At 36.8% G+C, this 23409-nt stretch overlaps 2 protein-coding genes across 7 annotated transcripts in view; one reads left to right on the top strand and one right to left on the bottom strand.

Annotated features, from left to right (window-relative positions):
- LOC125055947 (titin) overlaps positions 1–15701 on the top strand; it is a 31759-nt gene extending 16058 nt beyond the window's left edge. The window contains exons 3-5 of one of the 6 annotated variants that reach the window (XM_047658749.1): positions 6189–8626; positions 8840–10552; positions 11162–15701. In XM_047658749.1, coding sequence (XP_047514705.1) covers positions 6189–8626; positions 8840–10552; positions 11162–15456 — 8446 coding nt within the window. In that variant the 3' untranslated portion in view covers positions 15457–15701. Of the gene's footprint in view, positions 1–5714; positions 5835–6188; positions 8627–8839 lie in introns of those variants that run through there. The other 5 variants (XM_047658731.1, XM_047658721.1, XM_047658739.1 and 2 more) reach the window with 5 other exon arrangements.
- A 1093-nt stretch (positions 15702–16794) lies between these two features.
- On the bottom strand, positions 16795–19428 carry LOC125063077 (myb-like protein X). The gene is made up of 4 exons (XM_047669318.1): positions 19310–19428; positions 19020–19086; positions 18833–18916; positions 16795–18698 (listed from the first exon to the last, which is right to left on the bottom strand). The coding sequence occupies exons 1-4, from the start codon at positions 19390–19392 to the stop codon at positions 16917–16919; spliced, it is 2016 nt and encodes a 671-aa protein (XP_047525274.1). The 5' UTR covers positions 19393–19428; the 3' UTR covers positions 16795–16916.
- Between the last annotated feature and the right edge of the window lie 3981 nt (positions 19429–23409).

Here is a 23409-nt window from a genome sequence, read left to right as displayed (position 1 = left end):
AAATATATAATATAGCTATGACCAGTGTTGGCCTAGTTGTATCAGTGTGCGACTCTAATCCCTGAGGTCGTAGGTTCGATCCCCGGCTGTGCACCAATGGACTTTCTATGTGCGTATATAACATTCGCTCGAACGGTGAAGGAAAACACCGTGAGGAAAGCGGCTTGCCTTAAACCCATTAAGTCGACGGCGTGTGTCGGACACAGGCTAATCATTTATCTGCCTATTAGATTGACAAATGATCATGAAACAGATTCAGAAATCTGCTGTGGATGTTAAGTCGAAGCTAAGAAGTCTTAACAGCTCTAGCTTTCTCTAAATCATTCATTAACTAATTGAGGTTAAAAAATGTATGATATTAATCAAGCATTAATTTAAAGGTGTTCAATGCTAGCTAGTAATAGTAATAACTAAAATCCTGGATTCGACTTTCGAGGAAACAATGTTTCTGGTGATCAAAGAATTATTATAGTCTAGATTAAATGAAGCGTTATAATCGCGCATTATCTAAGATCAGCTGGTATTTCACCTACTTTCTTAAGTTATCTCTAGATAGTTTCACAGTCTTTGTCTTGTCTCACACTACTAAGTTCACAGAGAATTAATATAACTTTTTAAATGGAAAATTGTGGAGCTAGAGCAATTTATTTAGTGTTTCATGACTTGGTTTTATAATTAAGAATAAAAACCCGTTTATATCTAATCATTACAAAAATAGAATACATATTTTTCTTGTTTACCTTATCTCCTAGCTTCCTTCCGTGCCGATCGAAAACCCTTTCACGGGTAAAGGTCTCCTCCAGCTTTTTCCAACTGCCTCTGTCTTTCTTTCTCCATTCGCTTCCTGCTACCGCTTCTATTTCTTCTATCCACCTTTTGGGGAGCTTTCTTCTCCTTCTTCCCATTGGTTCTTTCTATATACAGTTATATTGACTAAATTCAAAGGTCCCGGCTGAATTCTATTGTATTAGGTTAATAACAACGTCATCGGCTGTTATGAATATCGGTTTTTATGACCAAATATGAGTAGTCCCTTCGATGTTGTTATAATTGATTTTCTCTTTAAGTGTTTGAGTGTCTTTTCGCGTGGTACTCACTCATTAAAGTTATAGAATACCGGCGCCGATTTTATCTCCAATAATCTGTGCTCAATTTCTCCAAATAATCCATTTATAAATACAAATTGATTCGAGAAACTCGATTCTGAGTAGCAACTCTCAAGACCCCATTATCATATAAGGCTTAAAAAACTCTCGACCTCAATACTCTTTATAAGGAAAGTTGTTCGCAGACCAAAAATGGCTCAGGACTTATAAAACTTACAATTGTGTCTTACTTATTTAAATGCATACATGTGAATTTTTTGCCAGTTTATATATTGCCAGTTCTTCTCTTCCGTTTTATGCCCTTGATTTGAGAACTGGCAGTAAATGTAAAATTAGAAGCATTTAATGTATATTTCTTTTTTGCCGTTCATAAGTGTACATTGTGTTACCTATATGTATAAAGGATTTTTGACTTTTGAATTTATTTATGCTCGCAGGAGCTGCAAAAACGTTTATAACTTAATAACGAACTTTTTATTCCCTCTAAGGCACCCACTAAAATGGGTATCCGTTTTGGGCGCCTCGTACTAAAAAAAATAAGGATTTATGCAGTAAATGGGGAGCTATCATACAAAAAACCAATTTTAAATACTAAAGTATGCTTTTGAATATAAAAGTAACGTTATCAATTTTTACGAGTGCATTAACATTCAGTTTTTATATGTTTTTGTACGACAAAAAATTATATATGCACAATTATATAAACGAAGTCTTTAGCGAGTACGTGATAAATGTTTTTTTCTATATGGTAAAACAGGCATTTAAATATATTGTTACTTTTTTCTATAAAAGTGAACAGCCATTTTCCTTATTCTATATGAAGCATACTAGAATTTAAGTGTAGGAGTTTGAACACATTTATCAATCAGCTATACACAAAGGTCACCCACCATATGGTGTCTGACGCTCAAATCTTTAGGCAAAACTTTTTTATTCAATGTTCTTGAATTGCGCAAAATAAAAATTGTTTCCGGGCGTTGATTACTTTGAACTTGACGTTTCAAAGGTAGTTGGGAACCAATTTTTTATTGTATTATTGTTTTTATTAATATTTGGTAATTATTTTTTGGTTTTATCAGTGCGTTAAGATAATCATGTATTCGTTTTTATAATAACAGGGGCAGCCAAAAGGCTCGAAAGTGCGTTGCCGGCCTTTGTCTGACTTATATGGAAAAAACAACTAAATGAACGGTAATTCAAATGACATCACACTATGGTCCCTACTTATTGTCTTTCATTAAATTAAATTTAAAGTCTAATTATACTTAAACGGCTTAACTGACGTAACGCCCATACTCTCATTGTCAGAGGGCTCGCAAGTGCGTTGCCGGCCGTTGAAGCTGACGCTTGAAGGGTAATAGGGCCCTTCAAGCGTCAGCTTCAACTTCAAACTTTTCAGCCTAATCAAACTATTTTATTCTTATCAATGTCTATGCCATTAATTACATCTCACAAGTACAAGTTATCAAAACATACATAAATTGTCTTAGTTTGTTACTCATCAGCAGAGTTGAGTAACCATCCCAATATAGTAATCGTTTGTGACCAAGTGAGTCATGTCTGCATCTTGTGAAAGCATGGTTCATGTTACATCTGGAAATCTCGAGAGGGTCCAGTTGATTGCGACAATTAACATAAAAGGGAAATTGAATATAATATTGTTGTTAGATTACAATTTGTCATTTGTTTTCCTACAGTTCGCAAAAAAGAGTGCGACTTTAAATGAATAACAATCTAGCCTATACAATAATTATGGCTAATAAGTAATATTGAATAAAAATTATCATTTGGTAATAATAGGCAAGTAGGTGATCAGCCTTCTGTGCCTGACGCACGCCGTTGACTTTTTGGGTCTAAGGCAAGCCGGTTTCCTCACGATGTTTTCCTTCACCGTTCGAGAGAATGTTAAATGCGCACAAAGAACAAAAGATCGAACCTACGACCTCAGGGATGAGAGTCGCACGCTAAAGCCACTAGGCCAACACTACTCATAAGTAATATTATGTTTACTTAATTTTCTACAATACTAATGAATAGCTTAAACTAAGGTAATGTTCATTAACAGTCTATTCTATAATGTTTTGACACTATGTTCGTGTGTCCGAGATACCGCACTTGCACTTATCACTACACTAGGTTTATTAACTCAAAAGGTTTACTTCTCTTTAGGCGTCTTATTCCTGTTATTTGTCATTTAAAATTATTATTTCGTTGATTGTTTTTTAGTAAGATTTTCCACACAATCCTTCTTTTGACATTGCGCCTAAACAAGGCAATATGTCTAGGGGCACGAAGATTCATATAAATATCTATGACGAATTGACCGTTTTAAAATTCATCAAACTCTGTAATCTATATTTTTGGAACATAGACTTTTGTTAAGACATTTATGGATGTATGCGTAATTTCTTACTGAGGTTTTATTGAGAATTCAGAATTTGTGTCACGGTCGCCTACTCACACCCTCGCCGAATGACCTATCTCGTGTTTTCTTGTTTTGTCCTTAATGCTTATTTGTAGAATTGATCTCACAGGTCGTGACATTGCATTTACTTTATCTTAGCACGTCTCATCTCTAATAATAGCATTAATTTATTGCTCATCAAGAAAAAGTTATTCGTCTTACTTAATAATCGAACAGTTTTATTAATTAAAAGCATTGTTAGTAATAAAAGTATAGTTACTTAGAAATAAACTGACCATAGAACCAAAAGAAGGGGAATGTATTTCTATGCTTTATGGTTAAATCTATGGTTTACTAATTTTATCTGTATTCCTTAATTTCGTAGCATCGTTTTTTGGATTAAAAACAACCAATAAGTATTAGATAACAATATTATTAATTTGTATTGATTGGTCTTGTATCTAAGAGATTTAAATGTTAATTAATGTATGTTAATTGTAAGCCCCTGCTTCGGGTCTTTTGAAGTCGTTTAATTATAATAATTAGGCCTTAGATTTCTTTTAATAGAAGATACTGTGTACCCATAGGGTAGTATGATGTCATTTAAATTACCGTTTCAATCAGTCAGAAAAGCCAACGCACAAATTACATTGATTATAATATGTTTTAAATTTGAGATTGTAGTTTCATGAAAATTCCAGAAGTACCAACACGTAGCTTAGCACGCGTAGTACAACATATGTCTACAAATGAGATCTATAAAATACAAAAAAAAAACAGTTTTAAGTTTATCGCGAACAGAAATACGCTTTTGTTTTACCAATATGCAGTGATTAGATAATAACAGTATCTATTTATTGAAATATTCTATTAGAACTTTGTATTTACTACGTACATAAATGAATTTACCTTCTAAACGATAACATAAAAACTGCACAAGTTACAGAAAAATTGGATAATGTGATGAGTTTTACGGCTTCCGAGAGAATTTTACATCATCCCTTTACAACGTGTTATGTACTTGTAATATTATTTGCATCTTCTAAACTTTCCATATTATAATAATCGCTATTTGTGAAGGAATTTCCCTGTCGGGTTTTATTTCTATATTCTATATTCAAATTTCAATAACGATCATAACAGTAGTTATTTTTTGTATAATCTACAATTCAACCTGGACGTGTCTTTTTGACCGCCTCAAAAAACAAAACAGGTACATTTCGACACGTATGTTTTTTAACTCCTTTTATGTGGGGAGTGTTCGGTGTCAGTTTACGCAAATCTAAATACAGCTTTCCCCTTTGCATGTTGATTACTTATTATAGGCAATTATGTCTGTGAGATGGATTTCAAGAAATGACTAAGTCAGAGCTAAATCGGGACTGGTGTGAATACCCTCGCACTTAAAATGAATGACTACTATAATATAATTTACTTGATTACAAGCTCAGAACTCATGCAAATTTTAACCTACTATAGAACTAGTTAAATAATAAACAGATGCAGTAGTATTTGTTGAATTTGTATGAAAACTTCGCCTCAATCGTCGGAATTATCTTCGTTTTTATGGGGTCGGCAGCCGTTGCTATGGTTACGAATTTTTGTTATGATTAGAACAGTTAGTATCGGTATCAAAGAGTAGATATTTTGATACTCTTGATTATATAAAACTAAATTTTGTTCCCTGTCACTATTCGATTCAAGTAAAATGCAATTACAGTCAAAATCTGTTATAACGACATCGAAGGGACTACTCATATTTGGTCGTAAAAACCGATAGTCGTAACAGACGATGACGTTGTTATTAAGAACCTAATACAATAGAATTCAGCCGGGACCTTTGATTTTGTTTTGTATCTTGTTCTAAACGATGTCATGTAATTAATTTTTATTGAAAGGAGTTGTGACTGAAATATCTAAGTACGATAGAACGAGCTGCTTTTGTTTATATATTTTTAAATAACTTTTAAAACTATCGGCAATAGATAACTTTACAATAATGTTAAACTTTATGAAGGCTTAAAGCATTTATAATTTTGGTCGATACTATATCACAAAATCGGTATTTAGGTCTCGCATTAACAGTCTGATGCGTTCGATACGGCAGTTTTCCTGGCGCGTTGAAACGTCGCACTCGTACGATATTGTTGTTAATTGGTAAATGTCAAATTTGAGGATAGATCGACTTAGTTTCACTCAATGTGTTTCTGTAAAATGTAGTTAGCGCAATGAATGCGCCGTGTGATGGCTAAATTGTTAACTTTACCGCCAATACCTATTCTACGACGTTTTCCTTTGTATCTTCATCCGTATCGAAGAAAAAGGTAATAGTCGACAATTACTGTATACTGTTTGCTTTCATTTTATGTGAAATGTGTATTTAAGGGATGGTACTTTACTATGGTTGAATCATTGTTTTTATCAATTTTTATTACCGAATGAAAAATCTTAACCGAAATGAAATACGAAATGAACCTCGTCTTGTGGCGATCCTTAGCAAAAATTTAAATAAAAGTGTGTAAAAATATGTCACTTTGTGTGTCCGTGGATAATGCCCAAAAGCTACGACCTCTTGAGTTCTGGTCAATATTTTCTTAGAACGTTTAAGTAGAGTAGTAGTACTGATGCTATAAATTAATATTGCTTACAAAAATTTACAATACAAGCTAATTTTTCAGGCGCCACCGTTGCCCACACAATGATGTCCCGGAGCCATTGTTCGATGTGGAGCATACTACGAGCGTGGTTTCCGCGTACAAACAGGATTATGACGAGAAACATGTCAGTCGAACAACAGCCGTTCATCACGAAGATCATTTATATCTTGAAGGTGATTTTCAAGAGCCGGAACGTCCTCAATGGCAGCCCATCGAACGGCGTAAGCCAACAAAGCCAGAAGACAACTTGAAACCTGAGGGTGAATTTTCTACACCTGAAAAGGAACAATGGAGGCCTGCAGAACGACAACGCCCTACAAAGCCAGAAGACAATTTACGACCTGAAGGTGATTTCGAAAAACGTAAGCCAGATGAGTGGTATCCAGGAGATCGTGCTCCAGTTAAACGTCCTGAAGACAATCTGAGACCAGAAGGAGAGTTTGAAAAGAGAAAGCCACACGAATGGCAGCCTGGTGACAGAGCACCAATACGTCGACCACAAGATAATTTAAAGACAGAAGGTGATTTTGAAGATAGACAACCTGAAAAATGGCAACCTGGAGATAGAGCTCCAATGAAACGACCTGAAGATAATTTAAAACCGGAAGGTGATTTCGAGAAGAGACGGCCAGAAGAATGGCGACCAGGAGATAGGGCTCCAACACGTCGTCCTGAAGATAATCTGAGACCTGAAGGTGACTTCACAACACCTGAAAAAGAAACTTGGCGGCCAGCTGAACGTCAGAAACCCAAAAAACCCGAGGACAATTTGTTCCCAGAGGGTGAATTTGAAGGTAGAAAGCCAGAGGTATGGAGACCAGGTGATAGAGCTCCAGTCAAGAGGCCAGAAGATAATTTGAAGCCGGAAGGTGATTTTGAAAAAAGACACCCTGATAAATGGAGTCCTGGAGATCGAGCTCCAACGCGTCGTCCGGAAGATAACCTTCGACCTGAAGGTGAATTTACTACACCTGAAAAAGAGTCATGGCGTCCGGCTGAGCGTCCAAAACCTATAAGGCCAGAAGACAATTTATACCCGGAGGGAGAATTTGAAAAGCGTAAACCTGAAGATTGGCGTCCCGGAGAAAGGGCTCCAGTAAAGCGGCCCGAAGATAACTTAAAACCAGAAGGAGATTTTGAGAATAGAAAACCTGAAAAATGGCAACCTGGAGATAGAGCTCCAATGAAACGACCTGAAGATAATTTAAAACCGGAAGGTGATTTCGAGAAGAGACAACCTGAAAAATGGAGTCCTGGAGATAGAGCTCCTATGCGTCGTCCAGAAGACAACCTAAGACCAGAAGGCGAGTTCACCTCACCTGAAAAGGAACCTTGGCGCCCAGCAGAACGTCAAAAACCTAAAAAGCCAGAAGATAATTTGTTCCCTGAGGGAGAATTTGAAAAGCGTGAACCTGAAGATTGGCGTCCTGGAGACAGGGCTCCAGTGAGACGGCCTAAAGATAATTTAAAACCAGAAGGCGACTTCGAGGATAGAAAACCAGAGAAATGGCAACCCGGAGACAGAGCTCCAATTAAACGCCCTGAAGATAATTTAAAACCTGAAGGTGAATTCGAGAAGAGGCGGCCTGAAGAATGGCGCCCCGGTGATAGAGCTCCAACTCGTAGACCTGAAGATAATTTAAGACCGGAAGGAGACTTTACAACGCCAGAAAAAGAACTTTGGCGACCAGCAGAACGTCAGAAACCCAAAAAACCCGAAGACAATTTATTCCCAGAGGGTGAATTTGAAGGTAGAAAGCCAGAAGAGTGGAAACCAGGTGATAGAGCTCCAGTCAAGAGGCCAGAAGACAACTTGAAACCTGAAGGCGATTTCGAAAAAAGGCGCCCTGAAAAATGGAGTCCCGGTGATCGAGCTCCTACACGTCGTCCGGAAGACAATCTCAGACCAGAAGGTAAATTCACTACACCCGAAAAAGAAGTTTGGCGTCCGGCTGAGCGCCAAAAACCTACAAAGCCCGAAGACAACTTGCATCCAGAGGGAGAATTCGAAAAACGTAGACCTGATGAATGGCAACCAGCTGATCGACCTAAACAAAAGAAACCCGAAGATAATTTAAGGCCCGAGGGTGAATTTACTACACCTATAAAAGAAAAATGGCAACCAGCAGAACGGCAGCTGCCTAAAAAACCAGAAGATAATCTAAAACCAGAAGGAGACTTCGAAAACAGGAAGCCTGAAGAATGGCGTCCAGCCGATCGTCCTCATCAAAAAAAACCAGAGGATAACCTTAAACCTGAAGGGGAATTTACTTCACCTGAAAAAGAAAAATGGCAACCAGCAGAGAGGCCACAGCAGAAGAGGCCAGTTGACAATTTAAGACCCGAGGGTGATTTTACAACTGAGCGCTCAATAACAGATGATTTCAAAGTCGTTACCGGTGAAAGGGCTAAAATTATTAAGCGCACTGATAATATTATCACTGAAGGAGAATTTACAGGTAATTATACTGTTCAGAGTAATACTAGTAGTGTACAGACTATTTTCTTAACTTCGTCAGTCTATTCCATTATTAGAGTAGTTATCTTATACCAACAAATAAAAAATAAAAAAATATTTATTTTATACCAACATTATATTCTATTGTTTACAAAATATTTAATTACCTATTGGGTTCTCTAATCTACCATTAAAAAATATAATATTTTTACAGATACTACAACTTCTCGCAGCGAATACTCAATAAAGCCACTAGAAAAACTAAAACCTGTACGAAGAAATACATGGACTAAGTTAGAAGGAGACATGACAACAGAAACAACTTCACAGTCAGAATACATTGATTTTACAGATTCTGTAGAGAGAACAACTCTAGTAACGAAAAGAACAGATAACTTAATTCATGAAGGTGAGATAGACTTCGTTACATCAAATCAAACAGATTATACAGAAAAAAATACTGTAGTAACACGACCCCAAAGGCGACGCACGTGGACGAAAGAAGATTTAGAAAAATTCTATTCAACTCAAAATACAGAGACAACAACTACAACTACACAAGAAGAATATAAGATTCGTGATGAACGATGGCATGAACGGCAACAACCTAAAAAACCTAAAGATAATCTTGTCCCAGAAGGTGAATTTTCAACCCCAGTAAAGGAAGACTGGCAACCAGCAGAACGAGTTAAACCCAAAAGGCCTACTGATAATCTGTTTCCAGAAGGCGAATTCACTACTCCCCAAAAAGAACATTGGCACCCAGCAGAGCGACCAATACAAAAGAAACCTAAAGATAATCTTAAACCAGAGGGAGAATTCCAACAGCCACAGCAAGAGGAATGGCGGCCTGCTGAGAAACAAATACTTAAAAGACCTCAAGATAACCTTAAACCTGAAGGTGATTTCGAAACACCGAAACGAGAAGAATGGCGTCCATCGGAAAGACCAAAAGCTAACAAACCTGAAGACAATTTAAAAATAGAAGGTGACTTCACAACACCTGAGAAAACTAGATGGACTCCCGCTGAACGACCTGTACAAAAGAGACCTCAAGATAACTTAAAGCCTGAGGGTGAATTTGCTCAACCCGTTCACGAAGAATGGAAACCAGCAGAAAAGCGTATTCAAACTAAACCACAAGATAATCTTAAGCCAGAGGGTAAATTTGAAAAACCTAAGACCGATGAGTGGCGTCCCGCAGAACGAGCTCTGCCTACAAAGCCAGATGACAATTTACGCCTTGAAGGTGAATTTGAAAAACGCAAACCTGATAAATGGAGTCCTGGTGAAAGAGCACAGGTACAAAGACCCTCTGATAACTTAAAACCGGAAGGTGAGTTTACGACTCCTGAAAAGACACAATGGCGACCGGCAGAACGACCCGTACAAACTCGGCCAAAAGATAATTTAAAACCAGAGGGTCATTTTGAGCAACCAAAGGTAGACGAATGGAAGCCTGCCGATAGACAAACTCCTATAAAACCCAAGGATAATCTTAAACCTGAAGGAGATTTCAAGCGACCCGAAAAAGAAGATTGGAAACCAGCTGAAAGGCCGGTCCAAATAAAACCACAAGATAACCTAAAGCCGGAAGGAGATTTCGAAGTACCAACTCAAAAAGAATGGCGGCCAGCTGAACGCCCATCGGCTACAAAACCAAAAGATAATTTAAAACCAGAGGGTGACTTCGAAAAACCAAAAGAAGATAAGTGGAGGCCTGCTGAACGTCAAACTCCAAAGAAACCACAAGATAACCTTAGACCAGAAGGAGATTTCGAAGTACCAACACAAAAAGAATGGCAGCCAGCTGAACGTCAATCGCCAACAAAACCAAAAGATAACTTAAAACTAGAGGGTGACTTCGAAAAACCAAAAGAAGACAAGTGGAGGCCTGCTGAACGCCAAACTCCAAAGAAACCACAAGATAACCTTAGGCCGGAAGGAGATTTCGAAGTACCAACACAAAAAGAATGGCGGCCAGCTGAACGCCAATCGCCAACAAAACCAAAAGATAATTTAAAACCAGAGGGTGACTTTGAAAAACCAAAAGAAGATAAGTGGAGGCCTGCTGAACGTCAAACTCCAAAGAAACCACAAGATAACCTATGGCCGGAAGGAGATTTCGAAGTACCAACACAAAAAGAATGGCGGCCAGCTGAACGCCAATCGCCATCAAAACCAAAAGATAATTTAAAACCAGAGGGTGACTTCGAAAAACCAAAAGAAGATAAGTGGAGGCCTGCTGAACGCCAAACTCCAAAGAAACCACAAGATAACCTGTGGCCGGAAGGAGATTTCGAAGTACCAACACAAAAAGAATGGCGGCCAGCTGAACGCCCATCGCCATCAAAACCAAAAGATAATTTAAAACCAGAGGGTGACTTTGAAAAACCAAAAGAAGATAAGTGGAGGCCTGCTGAACGTCAAACTCCAAAGAAACCACAAGATAACCTATGGCCGGAAGGAGATTTCGAAGTACCAACACAAAAAGAATGGCGGCCAGCTGAACGCCCCTCGCCATCAAAACCAAAAGATAATTTAAAACCAGAGGGTGACTTCGAAAAACCAAAAGAAGATAAGTGGAGACCTGCTGAACGCCAAACTCCAAAGAAACCACAAGATAACCTGTGGCCGGAAGGAGATTTCGAAGTACCAACACAAAAAGAATGGCGGCCAGCTGAACGCCCATCGCCATCAAAACCAAAAGATAATTTAAAACCAGAGGGTGACTTCGAAAAACCAAAAGAAGATAAGTGGAGACCTGCTGAACGCCAAACTCCAAAGAAACCACAAGATAACCTATGGCCGGAAGGAGATTTCGAAGTACCAACACAAAAAGAATGGCGGCCAGCTGAACGCCCATCGCCATCAAAACCAAAAGATAATTTGAAACCAGAGGGTGACTTCGAAAAACCAAAAGAAGATAAGTGGAGACCTGCTGAACGCCAAACTCCAAAGAAACCACAAGATAACCTTAGGCCAGAGGGTCACTTTGAGACACCTACTAGAGAACAGTGGAGACCAGCAGAAAAGCCTGAAATAATAAAACCAAAAGACAATCTAAAAACAGAAGGTGAATTTGAAAAGCCAAAACATGATGAATGGAAACCAGCTGAACGTCAAAAGCCAAAGAAACCACAGGATAATTTAAAACCAGAAGGCGAATTTGAAAAACCGACGACAGAAAAATGGCAGCCAGGTGAGAGACAGACACCTAAAAAACCTCAAGATAACCTGAAGCCTGAAGGTAAATTTGAACGTCCTGATAAACCCAAGGCTGCACCAATTGGCGAGCGACCTGTTCAAAAGAAACCAGAGGATAATCTTAAACCAGAAGGTAATATGGAAGTTATACGGCGAACTGACTATACAGCTACCAGAGGTGATCGTGTCGACGTTGTGAAACATGAAGATCATCTTAAAATGGAAGGTAAAATGGACATGCACCGAAGAGATGACTATAAACGCATAGAAAAAACTGAGAAAATCGTTATTCAAAAACATGAAGACAACTTGCGTACAGAAGGTGAATTTATTGATTTGCATATTCGAAATGATTACAATGCTACGAAAGGGGATAGAGCAGCTGTTGTAAAGCCACAGGATAATTTGAAACCTGATGGAAAATTCTACAAGCCTGAAATTATTCCGTCCCAACCAGCTGAAAAAAGAAAACCATTTAAACATGTTGATAATCTTAAAATTGAACATGATCTAGATTTACGTCAGAAAGTTGACAGAGTTGACATTATAAGAAGAGAAGACAATTTAAGAATTGAAGGCGAATTTATAGATATGAAACAAAAGAATGATTACCAAGTAGTTACTGGTGAAAGGTCAGCGATAGTGAAACATGAAGATAATTTGAAAATGGAAGGCAAAATGGAAAATATACGCTCTTCAGATGCTTATCGTCTCGTAAAAGGGCAAAAAGTTAAATTAACGCGCCGGGAAGATAACTTGAAAATTGAAGGAGTTTTTGAAGATCTTTCACGAAAAAATGACTATAATATAATTAAAAGTAGTAAACCAGTGATTAAGAGCATTGAGAATGAACCACATAATGGTGAACCAAGACAACTCACAAAAATAGACCAGACAAATGTAGAAAACAGAAACACACATGTTACCTCAGAACATAAAACTTCGATTCAAAGAATTGACACTGATGATCAGCAAAACTATACTTATCGACACAGTCAGGGAGGTCCCGGGGCACCACACCATAAACCTGATGAGCGACCTGGTTCACGGTCCAGACATCCTTCCTCTCCAAAGCATCAGGAAAATCCATCTGAACCTTACTCGCAAAAGCCGTCTGATAGAAAGAAACCTGAGGAAGATCAAACCGACAAATCAAAGTGGAAGCCAACTGATTTTTCAACACCAATTGGTAAAACAGGTAAACCAACATATAAATCTCCTACAGAACCTGACCGCGAAAGCCCTAATAGACAAGATCGGCATTCCCATGAAAGACAAGTCGTTGATTCAGATACAACTCACAACACAAGGGTAAATCAAAGTGATACACATATTCACACTAGCAAGGTGACGGAATCTAGGCTTCATACTGAAAATCATAATCATTCTAATCGTATACATAGGAATGAAATAGATGTAAACAGAACTCAACACAATAATCTACAGAATGTGCAACAAGAAAATAATTTCCAGCAGCATCAACGTAATGAAAATCACAATCAATACGCTCAGCATCATCACGGAGCTACGACAAAACAAGTTATGCATTCACACGTCGATAACTCTACTTACCGTTCAGAAGACGTAAAGCATTCTAAAGTGTTGAGTCAAGACGAAAGGAATATTAGACACGGTAGTGTTGATCGCATGTCGTCGGCGAGTTCAGTCGATCAAAATAAATTAAATCGTACTTCAGGTTCAATAACTAAACAGAATGACAAAAATATAATTAATAAGAGCGATTCTAGATCAACCAAAAATACGTCAACATCTTCAACCTCTACGAAAACAATGAAACAAGTAACCGAAAAGAAATTAAGAGGGGGTAAATGGGTAAATGTAACTAAGATGGTTGAAGTAAATAATATTACTGCTGATACGGGAAAATCACATCCCATACATTCTGAACCTCACCAGGCGCCTGGATTAAAAACAGGTGTAAGCGTAATTACAGGTACCCTACCTGACGGACAAAGTAATTCTTCGTCAAATCAATTCCATTCTTCACAGAAGAATCAATACAATCGCAATCATAGCGATGTTTTAAATACAACATACTCTGTAAAAGGCACGACTGAATCTGACAATATCCGACATCAAAGGCAAAATGATAACAGCCAGCAACAACATGAGAATATTTCGTCATCCAAACAAGTTTCTAGCTTTACGAAACAAATTAAATCGACACATATCAGCGACAACAGTTCTCAGATCTCTCAAACATCTCGGAGCGTTTCAGATATACGTAGTGGAGATCAAATCCTTGGAAAGCACCTAATACATGATAATAGTGACACTACAAGGATTATCAATAATCGTGGAGGATCTCGTCACCAACACGACCATCAAACATCATCAATACATGATAAAAGTGACACTACAAGGATTATCAATAATCGTGGAGGCTCTGATCACCAACACGACCATCAAACATCGTCAATACATGATAATAGTGACACTACAAGAATTATCAATAATCGTGGAGGGTCTCGTCACCAACACGACCATCAAACATCATCAATACATGATAATAGTGACACTACAAGGATTATCAAACGTGGAGGATCTCGTCACCAACACGACCATCAAACATCATCAATACATGATAAAAGTGACACTACAAGGATTATCAATAATCGTGGAGGCTCTGATCACCAACACGACCATCAAACATCGTCAATACATGATAAAAGTGGCACTACAAGAATTATCAATAATCGTGGAGGCTCTGATAACCAACAAGACAATCAAACAACCATACGAAAGGGTGCAGATGTTTCAAATATTTCCACTGTAAGCCACGAACATAACACAAAACATACTCACGTTTCCAATCAAAACCATACAGTAAACAGAAATCAGTTAAGCGACAGTGTAACTAAAACTAGCGTTGAGTTTCAAAGAGCTATGCATGGTGGGGACAATTCTCTTTCCCAACAAGATCACTCCAACCGAAGTGGATATCATAAGCGTACTTCCGACTTTATATCCGATGCCAATTCCAGTAACGCTGTTCTTCATCGCAAAGGAGTTACTTCAAATACAGAAGCGTATCACACTACAAGTTCCACCGCAGCGGCACAACGGAAAAGTATCAGCAATTTGTCAGAGCGTGGGGAATATATAAGCAATTCGACTCAAAGCGCAGACAGGAAGAGTATCAGCTCAATGCATAGATCGGCTAGAGACAACACAGCTGTTACATCTCAGCACACTGAAAGTGTCGATACTCGACGTCAACAACGACGGGACGGGCAATCCACGTTTGTTACAGAGAGACAACCTCGTGTCGTAATAAAAGATAATCTACGCGTTGGCGGTGAGTTCTATGGTCAATCAGAAGCCCGGTATGGAAGCTTTTCTAAATCGCAACATTCTCAAAAGATTGACCGCTCCGAACATATCGAGAGAGTTGAGCGACACTCGCGACACGGATCTAATTCACATTTCGTTCTCGGAGACGGGAGTGGAACAAGCTATAAACAAGAATTTAGAGGCCACGTTCATGGAACTTGCCCCGCAACGTTGTTAGAATCTACGAGGACTCCGTTCAAGCACTCTCGTGATTCTCGAGAACACAAGTTCTACACTGAAAAAATAACAGAGAAAAAATCGTTATCGTAAACGTTTTAAAATGCAGAAAACTATTTACTCTTATCATTTTATTTTTTTATATTTTACCATTCCTTATTATTATATCCTTATGCTTTGAGTTAAAACCGCGAGTTAATACTAATTTTAAGACTATAATGTGCCTTTAACTAAACTTTTAAACAATGTTTAAAATAATAATGTTGCGAATTTTTATATAATTTATGACAATTAAGATATTTATAACAAATTGCCATGTAATAAAATCGTTATAAAATACAAAATATTTTTTTATTTTAACTTTCTATCTGAACTAATAATGATTTTAATAAGGGATAAATTCAATCAAAATTTATTTAATCATTGTTGGTAACTTTGTCAATATTTAAAAAAGGAAGATCTAAATTTATATTTACTATTCCCAAATCAAGGGCGTAGAGCCGGCGAGACGATCCGGCAAGAAACTCTCTAGTCTCATAAGTAAACTATAACCAGTTTCATTGTACTTTCATACAATTATAATAATCGACGCTTACCTTACCAGAGCCACATTAATAATATTTTTAGCGTATATTCTATTTCACATGTGTCTGATATTTTCTTCCACGTTTAAACGTACAGATGTTATTATCAATTTTCTTAGCATTTACTCTTAATCATGAAAGTACTATCTATAAATCTATATTGAACATGTCCCTGATCACTGTGTCCAAGTCTGTGATAATAAAAAAGCCCCAACATTCTTTAATTTAGCCTTAAAGTACGTTTGGCTATAATTTAATCTTAAAGGTGGGAACTGACCAACGTTACGATGTGTAATGTAACATGTAATGTAATGTTACACAGCGAGCATTCGTGCAGTCAGTACGTCGTGTTGCGGGGAAACACAACGTTACACGACGTACTGACTGCACGAATGCTCGCTGTGTAACAGTACATTACATGTTACATTACACCTCGTAACGTTGGTCAGTTCCCACCTTAATATACATAAATTACGTGTCACGTTGTTTGTCCGCTATGGACTCCTTAACTACCGAACCGATATCAATCAAATTTGCACACCGTGTGTAGTTTGATCCAACTTAAAATATAGGATAGCTTACATCTCAATTTATACCCGTAATATTATTTTATTGCCAAATATTTGTTTATTATTTGATAGTCACAATTCTAACAGATGGCGCTGTGTTGAAAGTACCAACGTTTCACATAAGCTACAATTTAATGGCATAATCACAAAAAAAACATGGTGGATTGGTGTTCTACTGCCGTTTCTCTTGAATAGTTTACTACTATGTAATATAACAAAAATCTTAGCCACAGCAACGCTTGGCCGAGTCTACTAGTATTATATAAACTTTCTTTACAAGTAATACTTTATTAAACTTATACGTCACTAAAACAAACAAGCGGACAAAAATAAATAACAAAAATTAAAATAAAATTCTTAATGTTGAACAGTAAATAAAAGGTCTATCTATAACTAAATATTACTGTGTGTTCTCTTGTGGAGGCGACTGGTTTAATCTTCGTATTCTTTTATATCGTCCAAGTTCCTCATTAGCACCGCGTTGTATGGCGCCAATGGCGTCCTGATCTTGGTAATGTAAATCTTTCTTCGATAGTGAATCGCTCATCTTATTCTCGTTAAAAGATTCCGCAGAATCCAGAGATTCCTGTTGCAATTTATTTGCATCAGCGTCGTCTGCGATGCGTTTCTTACGTATTTCATTATTATTGTACATCAAATTATCATCAACTCCTTCAACGTTCGAAAGAACGTTATCAGTATCTGAACCAATCTTTGCGGAATCTCTCTCGGACTTACGACTTGGTTTAGTATATTGATAGTTCCTATTTGAACGCATATCATAGTACCCGATATTTTTATTGTCCTCCTTTCCGACTTTTTCATAGTTGTATGAATTTTCAAAGTTGAATCCATCGTCAAATTCATCTTTCTCGTTGTCATCGTCATTGGCCGCACCAGGGAAATATGGAACTTTCATATTACCTGGACTACGGTCTTGAGATCTCTTAATATTATTTGTTCTTTTTACCCGGATAAGAGGAGCCATTTGAGAATAGGATGATATTGTATTCTCTGCTTCGTTCAATGGAAACGAGTCTTCTAGTGATTTAACATCGGCTGCATTGGAATAATCTTCGACACCTCGTTTATAAAGGTTGCTATAAGTTTCATGCAAATCAGATTCATCTTTCATCAATTCCGACCAATTAGCATCTTTATCTGAATCATAGTTTTCATTATTCGAGGGTTCGTTAATCACGTCGGGTTTATCTGGTGTCATTTCTTCAACATTTATTTCCCTTTTATTTTCGTTCTTCGATTTTTCGTTCCCTTTAATGTCTTTGGACAGAGCGACATTATCTTGCATAGATTCTTGATTGTTGTTTAAGTTAATATCATTTAATTCATCTTTACTTTCATTATTTGGTGAAGTATTATCATCAGATTCTGAAGCCTTTGTTTTAGAAATTTCACTACTCTCCGATTGTTTTGTAGTTTCAGTTGTTTCACTTTGAGATAAAGATGAAAGTGAGTCCACAGAACTTCCACTTTCAAGTTTATTTAAATCCGAACGGCTATTTTCTAGATAATTATTTTCCTCGACGGCTCCGGCTTTTTTGGTAATTTCTCTCTTATTCACGTTATCGTTCGTAAATTTGTTACTAATTATTTTATTAAGAAGTGCTCTCTTATCGTCCGATAGAGAGTTTAGAAGATCTTCAAGTTCTTCTCTCGAAAGCTTTTTAATGTTTCTCTTAATAGCAGTCACACTATCTTCATTGTTATTCTCTACTCCTTTCTTTTCTATATTTTTATCATCATTGAGATTTTCTTGCTGATTAAGAATAGTTTCCCGTCTATCCCTATTTGAACTGAAAACGCTATTTGGTTTCTTTTTGTGGAACAAATCGCCCTGTACTTTATTGTAATACGTTATCTGTTTATACAGGGGTTGATCTCGCGGCTCTATGGCTTCGTTATTATAATCGCTCTTATCCTTTATCATGCGACGATCACTTTCCATATTATTATCATTTGAGCTAACGTCTGAATCACCAGATTTATATTCATTATTTTGGTTTCTTTTAAAAGTCTTAAAGCGTGCGTTTGGCGCTGGCTGTGAAAAATCTCCCTCCTCTTCGATTTCGTCATGTCCTGAATCAGATTTATAGCGACCAGATAATGGCATTTCTTCGGCGTGATCCATATTTTTATTATTATATAGTTTTCTCTCCATTGCCTGGAAATAAGGGAATTTATGGTATTAGGAGTACTTAAAATGAATGTATAGAATCGTTGGCATACTTTGGTGATTTTAAAAATATATATGTGACATTGATAAATTAAAATTAAAACCCGCTATGGAATACACACATTTTCATACTCATTATTTGTCAGAGCCTGTTTGCGAACACCCTCGTCTTGAGTTTCAGATCTTGTTTCTATTTCCTGCGAGTCCTATAATATAACGAAATGTTTAGTACTTATACTACTTTAAATAGTTGCTGATATGCAAAACAACATGATTTTTTCCCCGAGCCTTTAGACAAGACAAGCATACCTTATCTTTCTCATTTATATATTCATCAGCAGTGGGCTCTTTTTCTTCATATTCCGCATATACTTCTCTAAAATGAAAAATAGCACAAATATAAGTAGATATATTACGTAAGAAGAAAAGTATTTATTTAAATATTTTGTTATATATAATTAGCTTGCTTTATTGATAATTAATTTCAATAAGGAGTGACTTAAAGTAATTATTGTTGCGCTGGGAACCCAGGAATAAAATTCCACAGAAGCGTTGCAAACATAATTGCAGGTATGAATACAACGTTGTACTATTGTTACCTTTCATTTTCAGCCTGGGATGGCCTACTAGCTCCATTTGCGACTAATCCAAATACAAACAATAGATTTATAAATCGCATCATGCAAATACGGCAATGACTTGCAAATAAACGAAACGACGTTTGACAATCAACTTTTTAATTTTTAACTGGCCAGATATTTATTGAAGTGACGAAACTCGAAACGGAATTGTAAAAAGGTTTTACATTTTAAATATATTTTTTATTAAAACTAATTAATTTTCTTAACCAACATAGTAGCAGTTTACCTTTAACGCTGGTAGCATTACCTCGCTGTATTGCGATTCTTATTCGTTGAGCGAGGAAAGGACCAGCTCTGGGATCACCGGTACTATCTACCAGGCCCCAACTTAAATCTTTATTTAGCGCTTGTGCACTGGAACCCCAAGGCCTAAGTCTTCAAAGGAAACACAATCTAATTGAAGGTCATTTGAGCCGTTTATAATTTTTCGCCTGCTCTGCGTTATATTTATCAAATTATTCGAGCGAATGTTAAATGCGCACATAGAAAGAAAGTCCATTGGTGCACAGCCAGGGGTCAAACCTACCACCTCAGGGATGAGAGTCGCACGCTGACGCCACTAGGCCAACACTGCTCAATTTTAATATATATAAACAAACATACTCCAACCAGTTGTGTAACTATACCATCTGGGGCCCGTGGCAAATTCCCTATCAGTAAAAATCGTCACGTTGTACTCAGATTAATTTAAATAAGCTTCGAGATAAATAGCATACTCAATTACACGTTGTATATGTCCCACTAAGGCCATAGGCCTCCTCTCTTAGGCGAGAGGGACTGGTCTGTAGTCCCCACGCTAGCCCAATGCGTATTGGAGACTTCACATTCATCCATAGAACATAATATCTCTTGGGCAGGGGCCCTCTTGGGTCGGGGGCCCGTGGCATTTTGCCAGCCCTGCCACCCTATTGTTACGCCACTGACTTTAGCGCATTTCATCTCTGGCCAATTTATTTGTCGAGTGTTATAATAACGTAGTAATAGGGGCCTCATAGCGGTCTTATTAAGTGGCAGCTAGGTGAGGGGTACCGGGTTCGATTGCCGGTTCGAGGGCAAGTTTTAATTTAATTTTGTTCTCGGCCTTTGGGAGGGTTGTGCGGTACTGAGCGAGTGCCTAAAACCGCACATGTTGTCGGACACGGTCGAATTTCTAAAGTCTAGCACGAATTATAAAAAAATCTATACTTGACGCTGGCTAATGCACAAATCGTGCCAGAGCCATAAAAAAGCCTAGTAATAGGGAAAATTTATATCTTAAATATAGGGAAAAGATTTCGCGTTAAAATAATCAAAATGCAGATATACTTACAACAAAATTTATTTTTTAAATGAGACCGTTTCATCTCTATCACACTTAATATGTACATTTGGTTTTAATAAAACAAACCACTGAAACATTTTACTGAAAAATTCCTCAATAAGTTTGTGCATATTTGAGAAAAAACATTTATGTCTTAAATTTAATGTCATATAAAATACACCTAGCCCGGGACCTACGCATGCTTTTGCAGTTTTATTAAAAAAAAACACACACACATCGCTCGTAATGGCTAAATTTTGATTTGCATTATTGTAACAAAGGTATGCTTCTGTCCCTTTCTGACACATTGTGTTTACGCTGTTATAAAAAGAGACAAGACTAGTACGTCAACAAACGCGATGCAATTAAACTGATTTCGTTTTTATAAAGAATTTAGGAATTAAAATATCAAAAACTTGAGATATTGGTAAAAATCGATACATAACTCGCATCGCTTATTTACTATTGATCCATTTCTTAACCAATCACAAATGAGCGAGCGAGTCTACCGTTACCATGGTAACAAAACTGCAATAGCATTAGGCCCCATCCACAATTTGGTGTTTGCGTTAAAGCACATCACTTACATACTTATTTCGAAAGGTGAAGACGAGAAACGATGTGAAGAAAAATGTTTTCCACGCGCAGATCGTATTTTTGTATGGCGTAAAAAAGTTAGTCTTGTTGATGTCACAACCTTGTTATAAAAGGTAGAGAAACCAATATTACCAACGTGTTCAGTACTCAATCAAAAAAAATACGTTTTTTCAGTTTAGATGCGTCTTAGGGCATGCTTATGAATGTCAAACGATTACAAAATTCGCAAAAGAGCAAAACTACAAGGAGGCCTTGTTCTAAGAACGGGCAAGAAACTCAACCAGTTTAACCCTCCCTCTACATTACAATTATTCAAAGGAAAAAACCGTAAACCCGTGTTTGCCAACCATTTTCGTCCCACCTTAGCATTTCTTATGCAACATACATAATTTTTAATATTAAAAAATTTAATTGTTCACTGAAAGAAGTTCACTACAGTAAGTAAATTTTAAAAACAAAAAAAATAATTCGTGGGAAACACTGCTCTAAAATATAGGTTCAGAGCGACTTATCAATGTGACTCCCGGACTATTAGAACGGCTGAATAGGAGGCTCATCTGAATCTAAGTGAAACCGGAGCCAGTGAGTAACCGGCCTTTGAAGCAGCGTCAAATACGTATTCGATTTTGACATACGTGTCATCTAAGCCTCAATTTAGATACAGCATGTCAAGTATGTCAAAGTTAAAATGGAAAAAATGATTTGACAGCTCAGAACATAGATTGAGCAACGTTCTAGAATAATGATTTCCTCATACCAAATTCCAATACGATTCCGAATTACCCTTAAGACCTGTCTGATCATTCGTTGAAGACGTTAATAAATCTATTGGTTTCCCTCTCTTAATACTTTTGAATCTAAGTCCGATACAAACGCCGTGGAAGGCATTTTCCAACAAATTAAAATATATAATCTTAAATAATTCTTGTTTTAACATAACATTTCATATATCTTTCGTAGGGTAATAAAGCCGATTAGGCATTAATTGTGCTTTTCCTTTATCACATTAAAACAAGCATCTGTCATACAGTTTTATCACCTTTGAGGAAATTTAAATTTTTTAATATGTCAACACTGTAAAATTAATTGAACTAAGTTTATAAATTTTGAATAATAAACCATCTTTGGATATTCGTTAAATATATAATAAATTTTACATATCACCAATGCCGGGCTTGTTTAACGATGTATTCTAACATATGTACGTCTTTACGTACGCGTACGCATACGTATAAGTACGCACGTATACTCGTATGTAAATACGTACTCGTAAAGTATACAAACCTGGCAAAGTAACAAGATAAACAGAAAATCAACATCGGTAGGATAACGGGCAAATATTATGTCAAATTGAACTCTTAAGTCGTAATGACTAGACTCTTAACGTAGAATGAGCATTGAAACAATACATACATCTATTTTGGGACACTGTAAGCGCAAATGTATATGAAATTACAACCAGTGTAATGAAATTGTTAGGTACAGCCGTACTCAGAGTCTTTGACAAGTTAAGTATTATTAATTCTGAAGATAAAAATAAAATCCTCTTGGCTTAGTCTATAACATTCACTGTTCATTAAATGAATAATTATTGATTGGCCTTTAGAGGTTTCAATCCACAACTCTGAGTGCGACCGTAAATCTAAATATTTGAATAAGACGCCCGGGTTTTATATTGAAATTACCAGTAGTAAATTCTACTGTTTAGCAAAATCTAATGATGTTATACCGGAACGTCATATGTTCATAAAATTTCATTTATATGTGTGTGTTTGATTAATGTTTGTGAGCAAACTCTGGTAACTTTTCGTATTTAGAGGTTATCTTATCAACAAAAAATAGAAATATTAAATTCGACATTTTTGTAAGGGATTCCTGAAACCAATTGATTGAATGAATTATTGGAAATTAACCTGTTTCTTTGAGAAGGAGAATCTCAGTAAAGTATATGTAAAATCGTAGTGACGTCATAATTTCTACAATACGTGACGTCACAATTATATTTAGTATGTCACCGTGAAATTGTGATGTTGCTTATTTTGTTTTTCGATTATAATCCCACAGTTAGACGTTATTAGACGCGATTTGACGGATTATCTCAAGAAAAAGCTAAATTTTTTGACATTATCGTCACAGATTATCATGGCATTTAAAATCTGAC

Source organism: Pieris napi, chromosome 2 (assembly GCF_905475465.1).
Source record: "Pieris napi chromosome 2, ilPieNapi1.2, whole genome shotgun sequence".
NCBI classification, from domain to species: domain Eukaryota; kingdom Metazoa; phylum Arthropoda; class Insecta; order Lepidoptera; family Pieridae; genus Pieris; species Pieris napi.
This window is presented reverse-complemented; position numbering and strand designations above follow the sequence as displayed.